This window comes from Oryza brachyantha, chromosome 11, assembly GCF_000231095.2.
Source record: "Oryza brachyantha chromosome 11, ObraRS2, whole genome shotgun sequence".
Lineage (NCBI taxonomy): Eukaryota > Viridiplantae > Streptophyta > Magnoliopsida > Poales > Poaceae > Oryza > Oryza brachyantha.
Genome location: NC_023173.2, coordinates 1,772,402 through 1,793,271, shown reverse-complemented (window position 1 = coordinate 1,793,271; position 20,870 = coordinate 1,772,402). Strand labels below are relative to the sequence as shown.

At 39.7% G+C, this 20,870-nt stretch overlaps 2 protein-coding genes across 2 annotated transcripts; both read right to left on the bottom strand.

The window, feature by feature from the left end:
• Nucleotides 1-5,949: 5,949 nt before the first annotated feature.
• LOC102706698 (phytosulfokines 2) lies at nt 5,950-7,110 on the bottom strand. Its single transcript, XM_015842407.2, has 3 exons — nt 6,859-7,110; nt 6,661-6,758; nt 5,950-6,568 (listed from the first exon to the last, which is right to left on the bottom strand). The coding sequence occupies exons 1-3, from the start codon at nt 7,031-7,033 to the stop codon at nt 6,434-6,436; spliced, it is 408 nt and encodes a 135-aa protein (XP_015697893.1). The 5' UTR covers nt 7,034-7,110; the 3' UTR covers nt 5,950-6,433.
• A 12,525-nt stretch (nt 7,111-19,635) lies between these two features.
• Nucleotides 19,636-20,447, bottom strand: LOC102706422. The gene has a single exon (XM_040529093.1). It carries the CDS (start codon nt 20,307-20,309, stop codon nt 19,866-19,868), a length of 444 nt encoding a protein of 147 aa, XP_040385027.1. The 5' UTR covers nt 20,310-20,447; the 3' UTR covers nt 19,636-19,865.
• Nucleotides 20,448-20,870: the final 423 nt, after the last annotated feature.

Sequence of the window (20,870 nt, the reverse complement as noted above, 5' to 3'; positions counted from 1 at the left end):
ACGTTGTTTGTATGTCATTTAAATAGTTATTAAAAAATATGAAAAAAAATTGACAAGATAGTTTGATATGAGTTATATCACTCCACCAACATGCAAGTTTAAATTTAACTTCTATAAGTTATAGCAAAAATAACGAAAACAATTATGAATATGCGCATCCTTAGTTTTAATTTTGTTTGTTTTTTTTTGCTACAACTCGTAGAAGTTGAATTTAAACTTGCATGTTTGTGATGTGATATAACTTATATTACTCTATCTTGTCAAATATTTTTATATTTTTTTATGACTATTTAGATGGTATGCAAGCACCCGTGTGCTGAAAACTATTTTCCCGATACGAGTCTGCACCGGAGGATGAACCGTATGCAGAAAACTAATCAATATGTTCTTTTTCTTGTTATTCTGTGATGGAGGAAAGTACTTTAGGAAAAAAGGGTATAGTTTATGAGAGAACCGTGGAAAAAGTACTACTGTAAAATAATACTTATTCTGAGACATGATCTTAAATTAAATTCAAATTGATCTCTTGTTTTGAGATGGAGCAAACACTTTGTGAGGGTGATTGTTTGATTTTTTTTCATGAAAAATCAAATGATATATTTGTAAATAAAAAATAATTTATAATAAAATTTTTATATACTTATTTTTAGCAATATAAAATCAAAGGTTGAAAAATAAATTGTAGTAAAAAATCCTAAAATTAACTCTAAAAGTATAAGCAGAAGCGGAAAATGAGGTTCTTATATTACCTTGGTTGAAATCTCAGTCGAAGTTATTAAAGAGGTACTACTACGTACGCACCTGCCACTTGATGGGTTTGATTGCTTCACGTAAATTAAGTCGATGATACTGTAGATAACACGCTGCAATTCGTATGGTCACCATCGAAGTCATGAGATTAAAGAGGTAGGCCCTGCATTATCTGAACTGAAGTCGACATTGCAACCTAGTGTACGATCGAGCTTAAGACCTGCATTATCTGAACTGAACATAGTCCATGCTGAGTGCAGACAGCGAAAATGTTAAGAAGCCATCCATCGACTTGATAAGAATCGACAGATTAAGTAATTCAAAAATATAGGTTGCATTAGTGTTCTCTAGGATAACCAAAATATATTAAAAATGTATTTTTGTATGAAAACATAATCATAAATAAATACTAGAGTAAAATATAGGAAAGGTTCTTAAACTTGGATAAATATACCATCTAATCCTCCGTCATAGAAAACACAGTTTCTAGTTATAAGTTTGAATGTGCCCTATATCTAGATTTCATCACTCACTCCTAGTTAAATTGAGCGTAGGCCTACGATTAGTGCAGTGACGAATTGTGATTTAAAGGCAGCGGTTAACCAATTTAAAGACAACCGTAGCACAAAGATTATTACCGATATTATAGTCACTAATATATAAATCATATATATTTTCATATGGCTTTATATGTCAGTGATTGTAATGATACTGTCATGTCATGATGATAAAGGATACGAGTGTGGTACATAGGTGGTCTAAATACTGAATTGAGTGAATGCTCACTATCGTGAAAGAGCCACATCAGTGTCTGAGTTGCATCTTCTGCACTTTGGTCTTTCGATGATACATTAAACCAATAGTATGGGCTCAAATGTATGCCTTTGGTTCATATCATAAGATTTATCTAAACTCATTCATTAATATATATATATATATATATATATATATATATATATATATATATATATATGTGTGTGTGTGTGTGTTTTGTGTATATGTTCGGACTAAAATTAGTATACAATTTAGTCACGCTAGAAAATCTTACGTAAATGAACGGGGAGTATATTTTATAAGTTTACATACCTAGACAGCAACTTCATCATGACCGATCATGCATTTTTCTCATTATAATTTTAACACAAAAAATTATACCCTAACAGATTAATCATTTGCCAAAGCATGCAAGGGTATTAATCATTTGCCAAAGCCTTTTCCCCCAACGAAATCTAATACTACCACATGCATTATTTTTGAACGGGCCGGGGAGATGAGATTAGTTATTCTGATGAATCGGTAGGCAGAGAGATTATGTTGCAGGCAGCGAGTAGCAAAGTGCAATGCAGGCGAAAAGCGAGGGAGGGCCCTCCCTCCAATTGCGAAGTGGCCGACCTCCCTCTGTTGCATGCCCACACACTCACTCACTCATCTGCCGGAAAAGAAGCAACTAAAGCGTAGTGTAGTGTACTACTCTCCTACTACATGCGTGCGTGTGTGCTACACGGCTATTCTCAATTAGGTCATGTTTAGTTTCTAAAAATTTTCGTATTCATCCGTCACGTCGAATCTTTAGACATATTTATAGAACATTAAATATAGTTAAACATAACTAATTACACAATTTAGAATGAATTTGCGAGACGAAACCTTTGAGTGTAATTAGTCCATGATTTAGACATAACTACTACAATAACTCACATGTACTAACGATTGATTAATTAGACTTAAAAATTTTACCTTGTAGTTTTCTGACCCACTATATAATTATTTTTTTAATTAATCACCGAAATAATCTTCCGATATCCGGTCAAACGTTCCTACTACACCCACACCAAAAACTAAACAAGCCCTTTTTTTGGTCGACAAAACAAGCCCTTAGTTCTTCGATGAATCAAGCAGTAGCTAGTGCGAGATCCTGACACCTAGCTAACCTGCTTTACCCAATTGAAACCCACTCGACCGCACTACACCACACTAGTCACTCACTACGGCTACTTATATAGTACCTTTTTTCCATCTCAAATTAACGTATTTGTATATTGTTTAGCATGTGTGAAGATTAAGAAGAAATAGTGTTGCTATTTCTTAATAAATGAGGAATGGATGAATATAAAAGGATACGTTGGGTATGATAAGAAAAGGAAAAGTAATTGATCGGATATAAGTAATACCGTGTGTGCTACAAATAATTATATTATTTTTGTCTAAAACAAATAATTATATTATGCAGTAAGATTTGAATCCTGTGAATTCTTATATTTTGAGGCAAACAGACTGCTCTATATACCCATCTTAAGACAACACAACACATTAGCAGCAGCATATATATATACATGCCCAGCTAAGATCTCATACAGTGATCTACTCACGCTAGTGATCTATCTCCATCAGATTCATGTATCTATATATGTATAATTGAGCTGATCACTATTGGCCACTCAGCTTAACCCAAACACAGACACAAAACACATCTGAAAAAAGGGGAGATGATGATGATCACTAGTGGCCTGGGGGCTGCACTAGCTAAGCTGTAGTATCAAATTAATTAGTTAAGCTCAGCAATCAAAGTTGAGGCGTGGATCAGATATTCAGATTACCATCGGACAGTACGGGCGTGTGTGTAGCCTGCCTCAGCTCGAGCACGCAGATACTCGTCAGAGATAAGCTTCGCGATTAGAGCTTTTTTATCATCTTTAAAAAAATATCACAACGTACGATCTTTTTTTTAAAATATATGATACCTTGAGATGCATTGTATCTTAAGATATCAAAAACTTGTATTAAAATTTTTGGTATCTTGAGATACTTTTTAAGATCGTAAAAAAGCCCTCGCGATTATATTTACCTCGGTGTGAATTTAACTTTGACTGCTGGATCGAGGCTGAATCCTGGAGCTCTACATCTTTCGCATCTACCACAGCATCTTTGTCAAAAGCTCAACACAAAAAAGGCCGTGTTGTTTATATAAGAGCAAGGTACATGGCTGTTCCTTTAACTTATAGCGCGATATCACTGAGGTTTATAAACTTAGAAAATGCACGTTTAGATGCATGAATTTATTTTAACGTCTAAAATCATGGACCTGGATGGTATATTGAAACGAGCTCATGGATCTGGATGGTACATTCAAACAAGTTCATGGACCTAGATGGTACATTAAAACAAGTCCATAGATCTAAACATGCATTTTCTAAGTTTATAGATCTAAGTGGAACCGTCCCACAAGTTTAAGGACCGGTGATGTACTTTACTCTTTATATAATAAATGAAGATGAAATGTTTTTGACGTTCGTGACACCAATTTAATAGTAGAAATGATAAAATTATTTGCTGGAGTATAAGTTAAAAATATATTTTAAAAATATGTGATAACAAACTTTTATATAATTTTTTTAAAAAATATATCATCAGCTCAGGAACAGAATTGCTATGCATACGATCCCGTGGTACGACGTACGTACCACTAGGATTGATCAGAGGATGCAGCGCATAAATTAACAGTTATATCTTTTTGATATATGATTACATACTTCTACTCATAGATAAGTCTTAGTCGTACTATAGCGGTGCAAAAACTAAAAAAAAATCTAAGGTAGTGTTTAGATTGAGAAAATTTTTGGGAGAAGTGTCACGTTAAATATTTGACCGGATGTCGGAAGGGGTTTTCGGACACAAATAAAAAAACGGATTTCACGGCTAGCCTGGAAACCGCGAGACGAATCTTTTGAGCCTAATTAGCCCATGATTAGCCATAAGTGCTAATGATGGATTAATTTGGCTCAAAAAATTCGTCTCAAGATTTTTTCCGTAACTGTGCAATTAGTTTTTTGGTTTATCTATATTTAATATTTTATTTAGGTGTCTAAAAATTCGATGTAATGTTTTTTAAAAAAATTTAGAAACTAAACGAGGCCTAAGTGAAAGAACGCAGCTTAACTGTTCGTTCCTAACACAAGTACAATAATAATTTGCGATGGGGAATAGATGGATAGGTACTTGGCCTGAGTTAGCACTGTGTGACTACCGAGTGTTGCATGGCGACGACGCATGTGGGGAGCATCTTTGCATGTCCCCCCTTTTGCTGGTCAGATCAAACCCTCTGTAGCTGCATCCATGGTGTTGACTTTTGGTGACCATGACGTGGAATCTTAGGTAGAAAATTGTTAGAAGAAGCATTACGTGAAATGTTTGACCGGATGTCGGAACAGGTTTTCGGACACGAATGAAAAAGCGAATTTCACGTCTAACCTGGAAACCGCGAGACGAATCTTTTGAGCCTAACTAATCCGTCATTGGCACATGTTAGTTACTGTAGCACTTATGGCTAATCATGAGCTAATTAGACTCAAAAGATTCGTCTCAAGATTTCTTTCATAACTGTGCAATTAGTTTTTTATTTCATCTATGTTTTATGTTTAATGATTTATTTAGATGTCAAAAATTCGATACGATGTTTTTTAGAAAAATTTTGGGAATTAAGGGACATGCTAGATACACTGTAGACACTGACAGAGCGACAGATCGATCCCAATGGTTGGTAAAAAACTAATTCTTCGGTTTCCGTGTCCAACGTTTGAGCATCTGTTTTATTTGAAAATTTTCAGAAAATTAGAAAAAAAATAGTCACACGTAAAGTACTACTCATGATTTATCATCTAATAAAAATAAAAATACCAATCGTAAAAAAATTGAATAAAACGAAGAGTTAAAAATTGTAGGTAAAAAAATAAAAAATTGGTTTATTTTGAGACGAAGGAAGTATCTTGGACCGGTCAAAAATGGAGAGCTTATCTTTGGAGAAGAAGTCGGTGTTTTATTCATTGTTTTCTCTAATAATAATACTTGGTCACTCCTAAAATATAAATTTAAAATATAAGTATTTTTAGTATCATTTAAAACGAATCTGAAGAAAAGAACGTGCACATATATTTTTAAAAATGCACACAAATATTTATGTTTTGTAGCATATGAAGCACCTAGCTATCAATAGTGAGTACTCCGTACTATTTAAACTGCGATCCATAATTTTGTGTTTGTTGTTGGATTCATTTTGGAAGTACAGAGTTCAAGTATTTGTAAGTTCATATAGCCGAGTTAACATTGAAAAACATAGCGGTCAAAATCCATATAGCCGAGTTAACATTGATCAGTTATTAAAAAAATGGAGATCGAGTGTACTTTTTTACGGACATGGGTCACAGACAGACATACATGCGGCAGCAACGTAAGTTTGCGTTAAATTATTTGTGCCAAACCAAGAATATCAAGCACAGAGAAGACATTAGGTAATTATGCGTCATATTTTTACCATATATAGTTTAATTAATCTCATCACCCCCATGCCAAACCAAAATCCAAAATACCATTAGTACTGATCACACTCTCATCGATCAGGAACACCTGGAAGAGAAAACGATGCATGCTAGTAGCTATCAGAGATCGATGTACAGGACGGGCAGTGATTGATGGACACACACAGACCAATCGATCGATCGAACAGTGATACATCCTGGCATGATCGACCACCGATCGATCGATTGATGCAGTGAAAACAACATGCAAGAGGTAGACAGATATACATATCTATAGAGAGAGGATAGCAGTTTCATATATTGGTTATCTCGATCTTGATCGATCTTGCTTGTATCAATTTCTGGAAAATGCGTCGTTCGATCGATCGTGGTCATGGCTTGTTCTTGTGCTGCGTGTAGATGTAGTCGAGGTGCGCGTCGCGGAGCAGCCTCCTCTGCACGCACTCCTCGTCGTGCCCTTCCTCGCACGCCTCCGCCGCCTCGCCCACTGCTGCTGCTTCCATCAACTGCATGCGCGTGCATCAAAGATCACTTCAGCTAACTCTGATAAAAAATTCGAAGGTGTCAAGCTCGATAGCTCAAGGTGTTCGATTCTCACCTCGGAGACCTCATCGCCATTGCCGGTGAGATCCTCCCGGAGCAGAAGGCGTCCATCGGCGACGGCGACCACCTCGCCATTGACGCCGTCGTTTCTCTCTGCAAAATACACCGCTCCAAAAACGTTAGTCTGAGCGTGCATTTGCTACAAGCGACGGAAGCAAAACCGATGGCTGATCCAAGTGCATCCGCGGCTAACCTTGCTGTGAACGAGGCGCTGCAGCAGTAGCGGCAGGCAGGGGGCGAGCAGCCAGGCAGCGGAAGGAGGAGAAGAAGCAGAGGACGAGCAGGAGAAGCAGGGCGAGCGCAGCAGCTCGCGTCGTCGTCGAAGAAGAAGAAGAAGAGACGCCGCGAGACCTCATATCTATCGCCATCTTCGTCTAGCTTGAGCTTAAACTATGGTGCGTTGTCGAAGGGCGAGAGGAGGAGGAGGAGAGCTTGCTCGGTTTTGGTGGTGGTGGTGGCGAGGTGTAGTGGAGGACGGCTATTTATAAATGGCGAAGTGGCCGGCTCGCTTTATTTATTTTGGGCTGCAACTCGCAGTGTTTTACCACACGGGCGCTGCAGTGAAGAGTGGCGCGCATGTACAGTACGAGTGGTACACGGGAAGTGGAAAGTGGAAACAGTGCGGAATTGGTTTACTGTGGTGCTCTTTTTTTTCTCGAGAGATTTTTAGATTTTTTTGGGGTTATCTGAATCTGTGATTTCTATTTAAAGGTATAAGTGAATGAATTAATTATCATAAAGTTAAACATTTCGATTTAAAATGTTCTATGAAAAACTTTTAGATGAAAACTTTTTTACGTATGTATCGTTTAAGAGGTTGAAGGACACATGATAATAAGAAAACAACAGGTATAGTCGCATGTAAAACACGGGTAGATTAAGATTGCTTCAGATATCATTTAATTATTCAAAAAATTCGACGATCGGTTTTCTCCGAAGGACGAAGTATGCCTAAAGAAATTCCTAGGAATCAAAACACACGAAATTCCATTAGAATTCCAGTCCCTTTTCACAACATCAAAAAAGGTTCGTAACAAACAGAGGCTCCAAGTGTCAAACAAGCTACGTAGCTGCCACTACCGTCTTGGTCAAAGCAAAGTTTTTGCGGTTGGCCAGAGTTAGGTCAAGAAAAAAAAAAGGCTATTTATTGATATTTTTTCTCCCCATAAATTTTCAACTCTTAAAAAAAATATATCATTGAGTGAGAATATAATCGTTTGTGGGTCATAGGAACAACTATCGTATGGAAAAAAAGCCATATTGGACATAGGCGATAAAGGGATGCTTTCTAAGATTTATTGTACAGGGCAAAGGGGACGCAACATTCGATTATAGTACTAATAGTATTTGTGTCCAAACCCATAAAACATACTTGGTGTCTCTTTTACAAATTCTATGTATTTTCTATGTTTACGATGGATTATAGTTGAGAACAAAATAGTGCACTTTATTTATAAATAAGATATAAATGGAGATGAGAAGGTATGACGGGGATAAAATGTGAAATAAAATTATTGATAAGATAATTAATGCTATAAATAAGGTCATAGAAAAGACTATATTTGAAAACACGCTGGGTAGTTACGTAGAGATATAGCATTTGAGTCAGTACAGGAGTCAAGAAATTCTTTTGGGGTGTGCAGAGTTTATTAAGATATCAATATTAATACAAAATTGAAGGATTGTGTGAAAAAGTAAACAATAAATAGTTCACACACACGTATATAATATATAATATAAGGATAAAGCTTGGTGTTTTGGATGGAAAGACAACTCTTTAGACCCAAGATTGGTGTAAATAACTATAAAACACTCTCTCTCCATTTCTTAAGGGAAGACCTTTAAGATTTAAGTATATTTATATAGTATCACTGAGCTTAAACATATATAAAAAAATATATGCTTCATCAGTCCCAAAATAACTTTATTTTTCACTCATCTTGTACCTACCAATACAAAAGACAAAATACGAAAATACCATTAATATCAAATCTCAATACAATTATTCCCTACTTTATATATTTCCAGTACATTTAATTACTCCTCGATTTCACAAATTCCAATGCAATAATTACTTTAAAATAACTTATTTTTAAAATAAACTAACTAAATAGCAAAAAATGACCTTATTTTATATGTTGGTAGATCGATGAATGGATTTGGACAAAAGAGCATGAAAAGGGTGGAGGACATTATACATTTAATCTTTTGCGCAAATCAAATATTGAAAGAGAGCAGTGTTTGCTGTTTCATTTTTGAACACAGTTGGACAGAGCTGACGAGCAGCCTGCAGGTGAAGTCGCAGCTTGAGCTACTGCATGCATGGGGCCCACTCACCCCCATGCCTGCCCTAGCTGGTCCCACACGCCCACGTACAGACGTACTGTACTGCTCTACGACAGTAGCAGCATTGCAAGTCCGTCGAGTACTGTCGGGTTCTTAGATGTGGCTAAAATATTTTAAGTATGTATAACATCAGATAGTTTAGCACTAATTTGAAAAATTAAATATAGATTAATAAAAAATTAATTCTATAAATGAGAGCTAATTCTCAAGACGAATTTTTTAAGCTTAATTAATCTATAATTGACAAATATTTAATGTAGGATCACATATACTAATCATGGATTAATTAGGTTAATTAGATTTGTCTCGTAAATTAGTCAAAGATATAAAATGGATTTTATAATTAGTCTACGTTTAATATTCCAAATTAATATCTAAAATCGGATGCAACAGAGAATATAAAATTTTAGCTTTTCGTGAACACCACCTCTAATCCATTGGCCTTTGCCAAGTCATCGTACTCGTATAGTAGCCATACTCCGCATGCTCTGCTGCAGCTTGCTTCTGCACATGCTGCTCATCTGCATCGCACCATCGATGATTGCGGCAATGGTGCCACGATCCACAGTGCCGGCCAGCGGTGGCTCCATGGCAGAAAAGCCGGAGCTGCGCCGGCCGGCTGGTGGTGGTGGTGTCATGGTCGCCGTCAGTCGTCGCTGTCGCGTCGCCGTGTCGAGCCAGTGCGTCCGTCCTCTCCTCTGTATCAGCAGCGAGCATGATCCATTCATCCATCCATGATCCATCCATGGTTTTCATTGATATAAATAACTACTAAAGAGTCAACGGCTCCTGTTGCTGCATCATGCTAGCTCCTGCTCCATCGCCATCAGCATCGATCAGTAGCAACTGGCCGGTGTGTCTGCACACTCTGTGACACGCACTACTACTGATCGATGGATCGATGCATATGGCTGTGGCTGCACTGTTGGATCAACAGCACAGCTCACTGGAGCGCAGGCATCCATGGGTCGGTCAGTTTTTTAGTCGATCGTGCGGTGACAGAGACGTAGGGGCACCGGCGATCGATGGCGAGGCCTACCGGCGCTCGCATGCACGGCGGCGGCGCATCCCACGCGCGCCGCCGCCACCGCTGAGGACGACGACGCCGACGTGTACGGGTATCATTTATCTGGATTATTCTTGGGTCCGGATCCACTGCTACATTAATACAGAAAGACACGGTTCATACAACGCGAACCGTGGTAACTGGTAAATGCCACTGGAGTAAATGTTTGTTTTTCAATAAATTTTTATACAGAATTTCATCGTCTTGAACTATATTAATTTTAGTCCGTATCATTTATATTTATTATTTAATAGTTATAACAAATTAGAGAAGCAACCCACACCATAAGTGCGTCATGGATGGCGTATGTGTCGACGCGAATCCTGCAAGCCAATACATCCATGCGTGCTCTCTGAGATTTTTTGGGCACGCGTAGCGACGTCACCTACGTCCTCTAGCTGCGTGACATGGCAGCCATGCATGCATGCGCCTGCGTGTCTGAACTCTGAAGCACACCCCATGCATTTTTTTGGTACATACATTTTATATTTTTAACATTATTCTACATTGAACTTCTCATATTTTAAGTTTCTTACTGAGTTTAAAACAAGATTATAGCATAAAACGTTATCAAGATATTTATATCTCATGGTGGATTAAATGAAAAACTTGGGCAACGGTTGAGTGGAGAAGAAAAGGAATGAAAATCCACTCGTTTTTTGGCATACATACAAGTTAGAGCTACAAAGTAGTGCGTTTTGCATAAATATTTTACAGCAAAGTTGCTTTTAAAATTTATAGTAATACATTATTATGTTTAAAATAATTAATACATTAATTAATCATAAGCTTTTGTATTTATTTCGATTCTATCCTTTTCCCTCCTCTTAAACTAAGTCTTAATAATGTTACATATGTTAAAAATACTTTTCTATAAATTAGATAAAAATTATCAAGTTTAACTTACAACAAAAGTTGAAGCTACTTATATTGCTACCTCCGAATATTTTTATTTAATATGGATGACTTCTGAATCCATATTTAATCATTAATATTATTATATATAATTATTAATCATTAAATATGTTTTTTAATTATATATATAATTTTATAATAAAATAAATAATTAAATTTATATTTAAAAGTTAACGACACAAATAAAAATAAGACGGAGGGAGACAGGGAGTGTTAAAGAGATGGGTGCATATATGCATCAAGCACGCGTAGGAAAGGGCCGGCGAGTCTGCTAGTAATCAGTAATGTAATCCATACTCCTAGATGCTGACGTAGTTGAGATCGATGAAATGGAACGAATTAACTAAAGTACTTACAAACATGTTGTACTGATCAGATCAATTGAATCACCAGCCAACAATTCGTGATCACTTCACATCATACACGATCACGTCATGCACCAACTCAATCGATCCATGATACTATATCTTTTCATATTTTTTTTTGAGATCGAAACAACTCGATGCGATATCAATTATATTAATTATATGTAGATGAAAAGGACTTACTGGTTTAATTTAATTTAACAAATCATGAGATATCACTGGTAGGCAATCGATCTGATGGTTTAGCAACTGATTCTAGTGGCCGGGAAGGAGTAATTAATTAATGGATCAGCATGCATACGTATGATCGTTGTGTTGCACGCTAGCTCATTAACCTGTAAGTGCTGGGTTTGCCATATCATTTTCAGCTAGCTAATGTGGCATGCACTATAGTTTCATCTCATCACACATGCGTTCCAATTAATTAAGCACAACTTCGATCGAGCAAAAAGTTACTTACTCCAGCATGACGTGCGTGTCTGATCACAAAGATATTTTTCATTTGATTTTGGCACAATTAATCGCCATTCACAGTTTCACACTAGCTAGGGATATAGCCAATGTGCATGCTATTTTTTTTAAAAAAAATGATAATGGATGACCGGTATCTACTTTTAAATTTAAATTTAAAGATGTACGACTAATTATTATAAAGTTATGGCAAAACGTAAACTTGATTAGATTAGAAATCAAAAGATAACGAGAAGACATGCATGACACCAAACTCTAAAGGGAAGACAACTTATTAAAAACAATCCCGTTGTTAAATGTCCATTTAAAATTGGAGAAAATTTACATAACCGCTGTCTCCGACTTATATGGCATCCAAAGTACACACTACTTATAATTAGCTAGCCATCCGATCATACGGTTTAATTACAACTAATTTGCAGGTTGATCGTCGTGAAGAAGTTGGGTGCATCACTCGACCAACCGATCTGTTTTTAAACTATATATCATCTACATTATAAAATTCAATACTAACTAGACTATATCTATATTAATTGTATTGTACTACTAGTATTCTACTAGTACTTGGTTACATCTGGATTCTTCCTTCAATTAGAAGTCTCCTAGGTACCATGCACGTACGTACACAGAGTATCCTAGCTACATGCCATATACGTATTTGATTTGGCTTAATCTGATCGAGACCAATATATTTGAATCGTACATGCATTCCACGTGTTTAGTTTACTAAACCATATTGAAAACTAGACGCGTCGTGATGCAACTTACAATCTCTCGATCTCTTTACAGATGCTGACAGCGTAGCTAGCTAGTGCGTGCATGCCAACAGTTTCAATTTGCGAAAGGACAAATTAATCACAGTATTGGAGTATACTACATTAATTGCAATCTAGCTAGCGCTAATCACGGCATTTTAATTTTGATGCGTTTGCAAACTAAAAGTAGCAAGAACTCGTGCGTGCATGCTTGAATTGGGACCCCTTCAATCTTCTCTACTTTCTAGTACAGCAATGGCGACGGAGCTGATGGCGATCGATCTAGTTTGAGTTGTGACAATGAAATTAACTGCCTAACCAGCAAAATACAAGTACTCCTTTCAATTTTTTTAATTTGACGCCATTGATTTTTTATCATCTTATTTAAAAAATTAACATAATTAATTGTTAGTTATGTTGTTATGATTTGATTTATTGTAAAAGACACTTTAAGTCTGACTTATTTTTTTTACATATTTATATAAAATTTTTGAATATATATAATTAAGAATTAATGGCGTTAAATAAAAAAACAGAGAGTGTATAAATATACGCTGTATGAAAGGAATGGGCACAAGCTTAATTTAGCATGCCGAGGGGGACGTTAACGTTTATCCTCATGCATGCATGGCCATATATATATATATATGTAAACCCATAATGCAATTGGATGAGATTAAATAAGCTGTGGCTAGCTTATAGATCCCTTTATTTGGGGGTATCAGAGCTTTCACGAAAGATTTTGTGTTGAAATCATATACTACACTGGCTACAAGAGTGCTTAATTAATTAATACACAAATGTACCAGAGATCTGTACTCTTTGATAAAGACCTGCTCTGAACACACCCTAGACCTTAAAACATCATTTATGGATAATATGTATGTAGACATGTGTGCTGTAGTTTTGTAATAAAAACACACATTCTTTGGCTATGTGTGTACTGCGGACTGTTGATCAATGTTAGCAATGCAACCTATCACAAATTTTATGTTAGTTAGTTACATTTAGCATCTTTAATTTAAGATACTATAACATATAATTTACCTTTCACCCGTCGTAAACGCATGGGCAGAGACGGTAACAGGCGTGGCGCAGTTTAGGCTGGAGCCCCACGTCTAGAAAAAAAATCATTGGAAAATTACTTTTTTTAGCTCAAATTTAATTAAAAGATTTATATTTTATTTTTAAGCCCTAGGCTTAGTAAATTTCTGGTTCCACTACTGCGCATGGTATAACGGTAGTCATGGACTGATTGGGTACAATTACCATGAGCCATAGTTTATATGCAGATATGCATCTCCCCTTTGTCCTTGCATACTGTATTTTTAACATGACATTCTCCACGCCTCACAATAAAAAGGCGAGGTGGCCGATCTCCAAATCGAAGGAAAAGGAGAGGGCACAAAGTTTTTCACGAAAAAACTAGGACTCCCAAACGCCAATCAATCACGACAACACAATAAAACAATAAGAGCATATGCAAGTGCAACTATGCAAGCATGATTACTGTACGTGCTTAATTAGTATAATCAGTGATGCTGACAGGCTCGAATTGGGGGCATGGCAAAGCTAGCTTGCAAGAGATGGAAGGCATCATCGATCGCCCCTCTTTTAAGTGTCAACTTGCAAATTAATACTTGTGCTAACCCAATTAATCAAAGCATCTATTTTCGGCCAGGACTGGACTAGCCTTTTTCACAGGGATTACGATAAGCTCGATCCAGCTTGCTGCCAAAAGGAGGGTACTTAGCTTGTTTAATGCATGCTTAATCATGTGTTTTAAGCTATTTTAGTTACCTGTGGAGGGGATCTGAGTTGTTGCAGAGAGCCAGATTTGGTAGCCATGAGAAAGAAGGGCTCTGCTGAATTGCCTCGTCCATCCATCAGAGATGTTTCACCAGGACAGGCTTCTCCCTCAAGTGTTCTTGTCTGTTCGTCTCTGGAGATGTGAGATAAGAAGGAATACTTCTGTAGTTCTGTTTGGATCATTGGACTGCATCCCACTGAGATTTTAAGTTCAGAGGAATGAATCATAGGAGAGAACGAAAATCATCACAGGTTGCCTGCAAAAGAAGATGAAGAGACTTAAAAGCAGCAAGCAGAGGTGATCATAGGATTACACCAAGCTGTGCGTGCAAGCTTTGCTTTCTGTGATGTATCAACATGCCATTTGTTTGATCATGGTCCCAACACACCATGGCCTTCCATTTTGTGATTGATTGTCCAGCATCAAGCCAATCTAACTCCAGCCAAAAGGCTATTTACTGTGTGATTACTACGAGCCTAGGACCAACACACTTGATGATGAAGATGCTGAAGCAGAGAAACTTTTCTTAGAGCAAGTTCAATAGTAGAGCAGGTATAATAGCAGGCTATAAGCCAGTTATAAGCATATTTTAAAAGAATAAGAGGGGAGAGAGAAGAGAGGTTAGCTACTAATTTGTAGCCAGCTGCACACGGGCTCCAAGGCAATTGACATGTGCGACCATGTATTGATGTTTTGTAGGTAACTATTGTATAAATTGACTATTAGATTGGCTATAGATAAATTAGAGCTAGTAGTTGGCTATACTATTAAACTTGCTCGTATAGCCAACTACTAGCTCTAATATATCTATAGTTAATTTAATAGACAATTCATACAATAGTTACCTACAAAACATTAATACATGGTCTTACATGTCATACACACTAAGTGTTTTGAAGTCCGTGTTGTAGCTAGCTATAAATCTGTAGCCTGTTGTTCTTCTCTTTCCTCTCTTTTCTTTTTAAAATATGTTTATACCCGGCTTATAATCTACGATTATACCTGCTCTTATTGCGATCAGCTCATCAGTAGGGCAAGAATCAATTGAGTTGGGATGCACAGAATGGGAGAAGAGAGTAAGATGAAGATGATTGTTCTGAAAAGGAGTGCATAAAAAGAAGTTACTTCTTTGGCATGTTCATTCACTTTAAAGATACAGAGATCTGTCACTGATTCACTTTGCAGTGTTTACCTTTTCTGCTTCGCTTGAAAAGAGGAAGAGGGAGCAAAGGGCGGTCCACGATTGCTGGCTCACCTTCAGACTCATATAGGCCGGTGACTTTAGCAGTCTGAAAATGCACATAATTTCATACATGCAAAGTAACTTCATTGCATTTTCAGATTAAGAACTTGTAATAAGTATTTATATCAAGGCCGAGGGTCATTGCTATTGGACACACATGATAAAATTAATGAAAAAGGACACAAAACTTACAGCATTGACAAAACTGTTCCGGTTCTAGGAAGGGCATGAATGATGTATAAAATGACACTTAATTAGTAAAGCCAATCCTGCTACGAGGATTGAAAAATTACAAGAAATTCAGCCGTTTCCTGACCGCAGCATTTGAAAACCCCAGCAAAAGGAATTCGCATGGATCATCTGCGTTACAAAAGATTGCTATGAACCTCCCCACGACGGCATGCCTAGCTGCTCCGTGATTATTTCAACATATTCATCAACTGAACTACTGAAGGAGGCAAGCCCAAGATCAACACTGTCAAATTCCTCAACGAATCGTAATCATCTCATGGCAAACAGAGAAATTTACTTTGCCGAAGTTAGAACAGAGAGCTAAAGTTTGTAGGGAAGCAAACCCCAAGTCTTGGCGATGTGTTTCAAGATTAGGTGGTTGTGAGTTGTATGCGAACTATTTTTGCTCAAATGCATATCACCTTGTGTATGTTCAGAGATTTCAACCATAGCAAAAACTATACAGAAGTGCAGTCATGGGCCAATCTAGGAAGGGGCCCAATACTTAGCCCAGTTTGGATCGGTTCCAGAGATCCTTTCTGAAATAATTGGGCCGGCCGGGACAGTGCACGGATATCCCGCTCTAATACATAAGGTTTTGTAACAAAAAAAACATTCATGGCAAGCTCAGGTGAAGAATATGGGAGAAAGGGAGGAGGAAGAAGACGGAAAACGAATGAGATGGATGGAAAGCACGAAGGCAGTGGCGCGACTTGGAATTTGTAATGCTTGAATGGCACGCAAGCAATATCGCGAATAGTAATAATTTTTTTTGTCAATTCAGCAATGTTTACAATCCAATTTACCCGTTTATATTTGATATTATTGACTTTGGTACCTATATGTGTCTATTCAACTCATTCAAAATATTATCCAAGTATACAAAACTATAAATTTACTTGAAGTAACTTAGATGATAAAACAATCAAAATATTTTGAACAAGACAAATTATCGAACATATATTCAAAAGTCCGTTATATTTAAAAAATAGAGGAGGTATCAAATTTTGGTAAGCCTCCAAGTTATAACATACCCAACACTAAAATGTGCCAAAATTAATGAATTTCGATAGAGCTAATCTAAGCCACAAACAGAACAAGCTCGCTGAGACACCGGAGCCTCCTTGCCTGCTCGGCCGGAACGTGGGCCATAGTCTCGTTCAACCACGGCTTGAAGTCGGGATATAGAATTTTAGCACACGGTGAAGATTTTTGTCACCTAAATATTCGTTGAAAGTAAGGACAAATTCAACGTGATAGATTAATATGAAAAATATAACTTCTACGAGATGCAGAAAAAACAAATTTAACTAAACTAGACGCACACTTACACTTATATTTATTGTTTTGTTATAGTTTATAGAAGTCAAATTTAAATTTGTATACATGTGAAGTGATATAATTCATACTAATCTATTCTATTGAATATTTTTCATATTTTTAATAACTATCTATTAAAAAAATTTATATTTTTAATAACTAGACAATATGCAAGAAACATGTGTAAGTCCACCGATGTGCTAAGAAAGAGTTTCCCCTCAAAGCTGGGCCGCACGGCCCACGGAGCCAACAATCCAGCTACGTCTCCTCCTCTCAACACATCTGGAGGCCGAAATCGCACATCGGGCTGCATGAGGCGGCGTTTCATTCCTCCCGTTGGGCGGAGCTAAGCCCCATGGCGGCCGAAGCGTCGGCCGCCGGCGTCGATGCTCCGGCGGGCCTCGTGACGGGGAGCAAGAAAACTAATGCCGTATAACGATTATGATTGAAAGAACCAGGAAATCCCGTGCTAATCCAAGTAACTTTTAGTACTTCGTACTCCATTTTCAACTCACATTTCTGGATGCTTTGATTTTCTACGTATTTATATATCACACCGATAAAAGATTATTTAATTTTTATAATATATATTTAACGGTTACGGTTACAACGGTGTAACAAGAAATCTAGTTTAGAAAATAGAGCAATTTTATATTTATTGAGTAAAAAATTAGGTTAATTAGATCCATGGCATTATAAATATACCAATTTAGAAAAATACCATTACAATTCACTATTTTCACCTAATAGTAGATATGCCATTATAATTTTTTCTCAATTAGAGCCATGCCATCTTCTACGTCCTGAAGATGGTTGGACCCACATGCAGACGAGTGTATTTTCGTATAGTCTAAAATACCCCTAACTTCATCTCTGCAATGAACGACGCACTCCTCGCCACATGCAATGGCGTCACAGCCACCGTTGTCTGTCACCAAGGAGTGGCTCGGCCTGCTCGGCGGCGCGGCCGCGACGAAGGAGTGGAGCGTCCGCCTCAAGGCCATCCCCAGCATCGTGCCCTCCGAGCATGATCGCGTCGGCCACATGCTCGAGTTTGCGGAGGTACACCAGGATGGAGGCGTCGGCTCGGTGCAACGGTGGCGGTGTCTCCTCGACCGGCTCGACGCAATGGCGGCGACGTCTCCTCGACTGCGGCGGTGCCGTCGGCTATCGTGGCCGGTGTCGGCAACCGGAGGGACGGTGGGGGTGGATCTCCGGTGATAGCTGGTAGGGATCAGATCCGCAGTGGAGGACGTCGATTCAGGACCATGGACACCGTCGCAGCCGTAGTCGGCGCGAGGAGCCAGATCTGCTACCATGGACGATGACGACGCCGCATCCCCATCGTCATCGCTCTCCTCGTCGTGCTTCCCGTCCCCTCAACCGGCTTGACGCCACGACGATGGTGTCACCATGGACGCCGACGACGCCGCATTCCCGTCGTCCTCGCTCTCCTCGTCGCGCTCCCGTCTCCTCAATTAGCTCGGCGCGACAACATTGGCGTCACCATGGACGTCGATGGTGCCGCATCCCCGTCATCCTCGCTCTCCTTGTCACGCTCCCCATCCCCGCTGCCCGCCGCCGACCCCATCACCGTCATCGCAGCTCTCCTTGGCCACCTCGCCGTCGCGCTCCCCATCCCCGCTGCTCGTCGCCGACCGCATCACCGTCGTCGCAGCTCTCCCTGGCCACCTCGCCGTAATCGCCATCCAGAAGCCTGGACTCCACCCGTCGTCGTCGACAGGGCCAAGCAAGAAGAGGGGCCTAGGCTGTGAGGGAAGGGCCCGCGTGTCAGTGAGGCTGTGAGGGAGGGGCCCGCGTGTCAGTGAGTAGAGAATTTTAGACAATATAAAATTAGTGTCCTAGGTCCAGTTGCCTCCGGATAGAAAATGACATACACATGATAGAGTAAAATTTATACTGTGAGGGAGGGGCCCGCGTGTCAGTGAGGCTGTGAGGGAGGGGCCCGCGTGTCAGTGAGTAGAGAATTTTAGACAATATAAAATTAGAGTCAGTGAGGCTGTGAGGGAGGGGCCCGCGTGTCAGTGAGTAGAGAATTTTAGACAATATAAAATTAGAGTGTCCTAGGTCCAGTGGCCTCCGGATAGAAAATGACATACACATGATAGAGTAAAATTTATAATGGCATCTATGCGAATACTAAAATTATCGCATACTAAAATTATAATGACATTTTTCTAAACTGACATATTTGTAATGACATGGATCTAACCCAAAAAAATTTTAGTGTAAAATTAACTCGATACCTAGCTATCATTTTAGTGGGGACAGAAGATAGATATCATTTTAGTGGGAACAGAAGATATTAAAATTCTGGCACCTCCTAATATCTATCTAGTATAATTATTGCTTTGAAAATAACATGTGCATAAAAACCAAAAAAAAAATTATAAAGTCAGCGTGGGCACAAAAAGTCTTGATAAAATTTGAGAAAATATTTGTTTAGATTGCGATCCAGTAATAAAAAAACATCTTTATAAGCTGAAGCGGTTATAAGCGGAGATAATACTGATTAAACAAAATACCTCAATTTTTACATGCTGCAAACGGACAAAACTAAATTATAGCAAGACCTGCACCCAAACACGCACTCAACAACGCACAAGGATCATCAGCTCTCTCGAGGTCACTAATGGCGGCCGGCGACCGGCCGGCGATTACTGCTTCTGCTCCTGCTTTTCTGGCTGGCGCGGCGGCGCTACGACTTCGACCCTCGCGACGCCGTCCCTGGCCTCAGCAACCTTGGCGACCTCCACCTCTCCGACGACGACCTCCTCGTCGACCTCGCCGGCGGCGCCGTCCTCCTCGTAGTTGGGGTCGTCGGGGTCGATGGCGGGAGGGGCGGGGTCGAGCTGGGTGTCGACGAGGCCGTCGGGGCCCTCCCAGGTGAACTTCCCGCCGCGGCCGGACTTGGGCGGCGGCGCGCCGATGCCGCGCGCGGGCCCGTTGGCCGGGTGGCGCTCCAGGCGGTGGAACCCTTGCTCCTCCAGCTTGCGCTCGAAGTGCTTGGCCGTGTCGGGGCGCCGCGTCTCCGGGATCGGCATCTTCTCCGTCACCTTCTTGCCCTCCTCGTCGCGGTGCGTCACGCGCATGTACGCCATCTTGGTGGTGCCCGTCGCCGCCGCCGACGGCTTCTCCGGCGAACTAACTAGTAAGGCTGGCCGGCGCGTGCTCTGGAATCAGGCTAGGGGTGTGTGGATTGCACTACGGAGGTTCTTGCTGATGACGCGACGATGAAGACGCGGCGGCCGAGCAGTGTATATATAGGAGGTGGTGCGTTGCCATGGCGGTGGGGCGGTGGAGGAGTGGAGAGGAGTCTAGAAAGAGGGAGAAGGTGGCAGAGGGTGCTGTGGAAGGCGACATCTGGAGGAGGAACGCGGGTACCTCCACGTCACGTGCGGACGCGACACGCGAGCAGTATAGAAGGCCCGAGGGCGAGGCCCGATGAAACGGCAATTCGGCCCGGCCCGGCCCGAGCACCACACGACAAGACTAGTATTGGGCCCGTACCAGCCCAGCGCGATAGTTGGGCCACGACTAGGACAATGCCTGGGCCGACTCGGCATGGTACGGCTACGGCTAGGAAAGAAGAACTGAAGAACAGTCGAGGGATCTAAAATATACTCAATTCAGCCAATAAAAGATATAACCTAAGGAGAAGA

Excerpts from the sequence above, each read along its gene's own strand:
- LOC102706698 (XM_015842407.2), bottom strand. The coding sequence starts at position 7,033 with ATGGCGATAGATATGAGGTCTCGCGGCGTCTCTTCTTCTTCTTCTTCG. Across the intron at positions 6,759-6,858 it reads AGCGCCTCGTTCACAGCAAG|AGAGAAACGACGGCGTCAAT; the intron begins GTTAGCCGCGGA and ends TGTATTTTGCAG. Across the intron at positions 6,569-6,660 it reads ATGGCGATGAGGTCTCCGAG|TTGATGGAAGCAGCAGCAGT; the intron begins GTGAGAATCGAA and ends ACGCGCATGCAG.
- LOC102706422 (XM_040529093.1), bottom strand. The coding sequence starts at position 20,309 with ATGGCGTACATGCGCGTGACGCACCGCGACGAGGAGGGCAAGAAGGTG.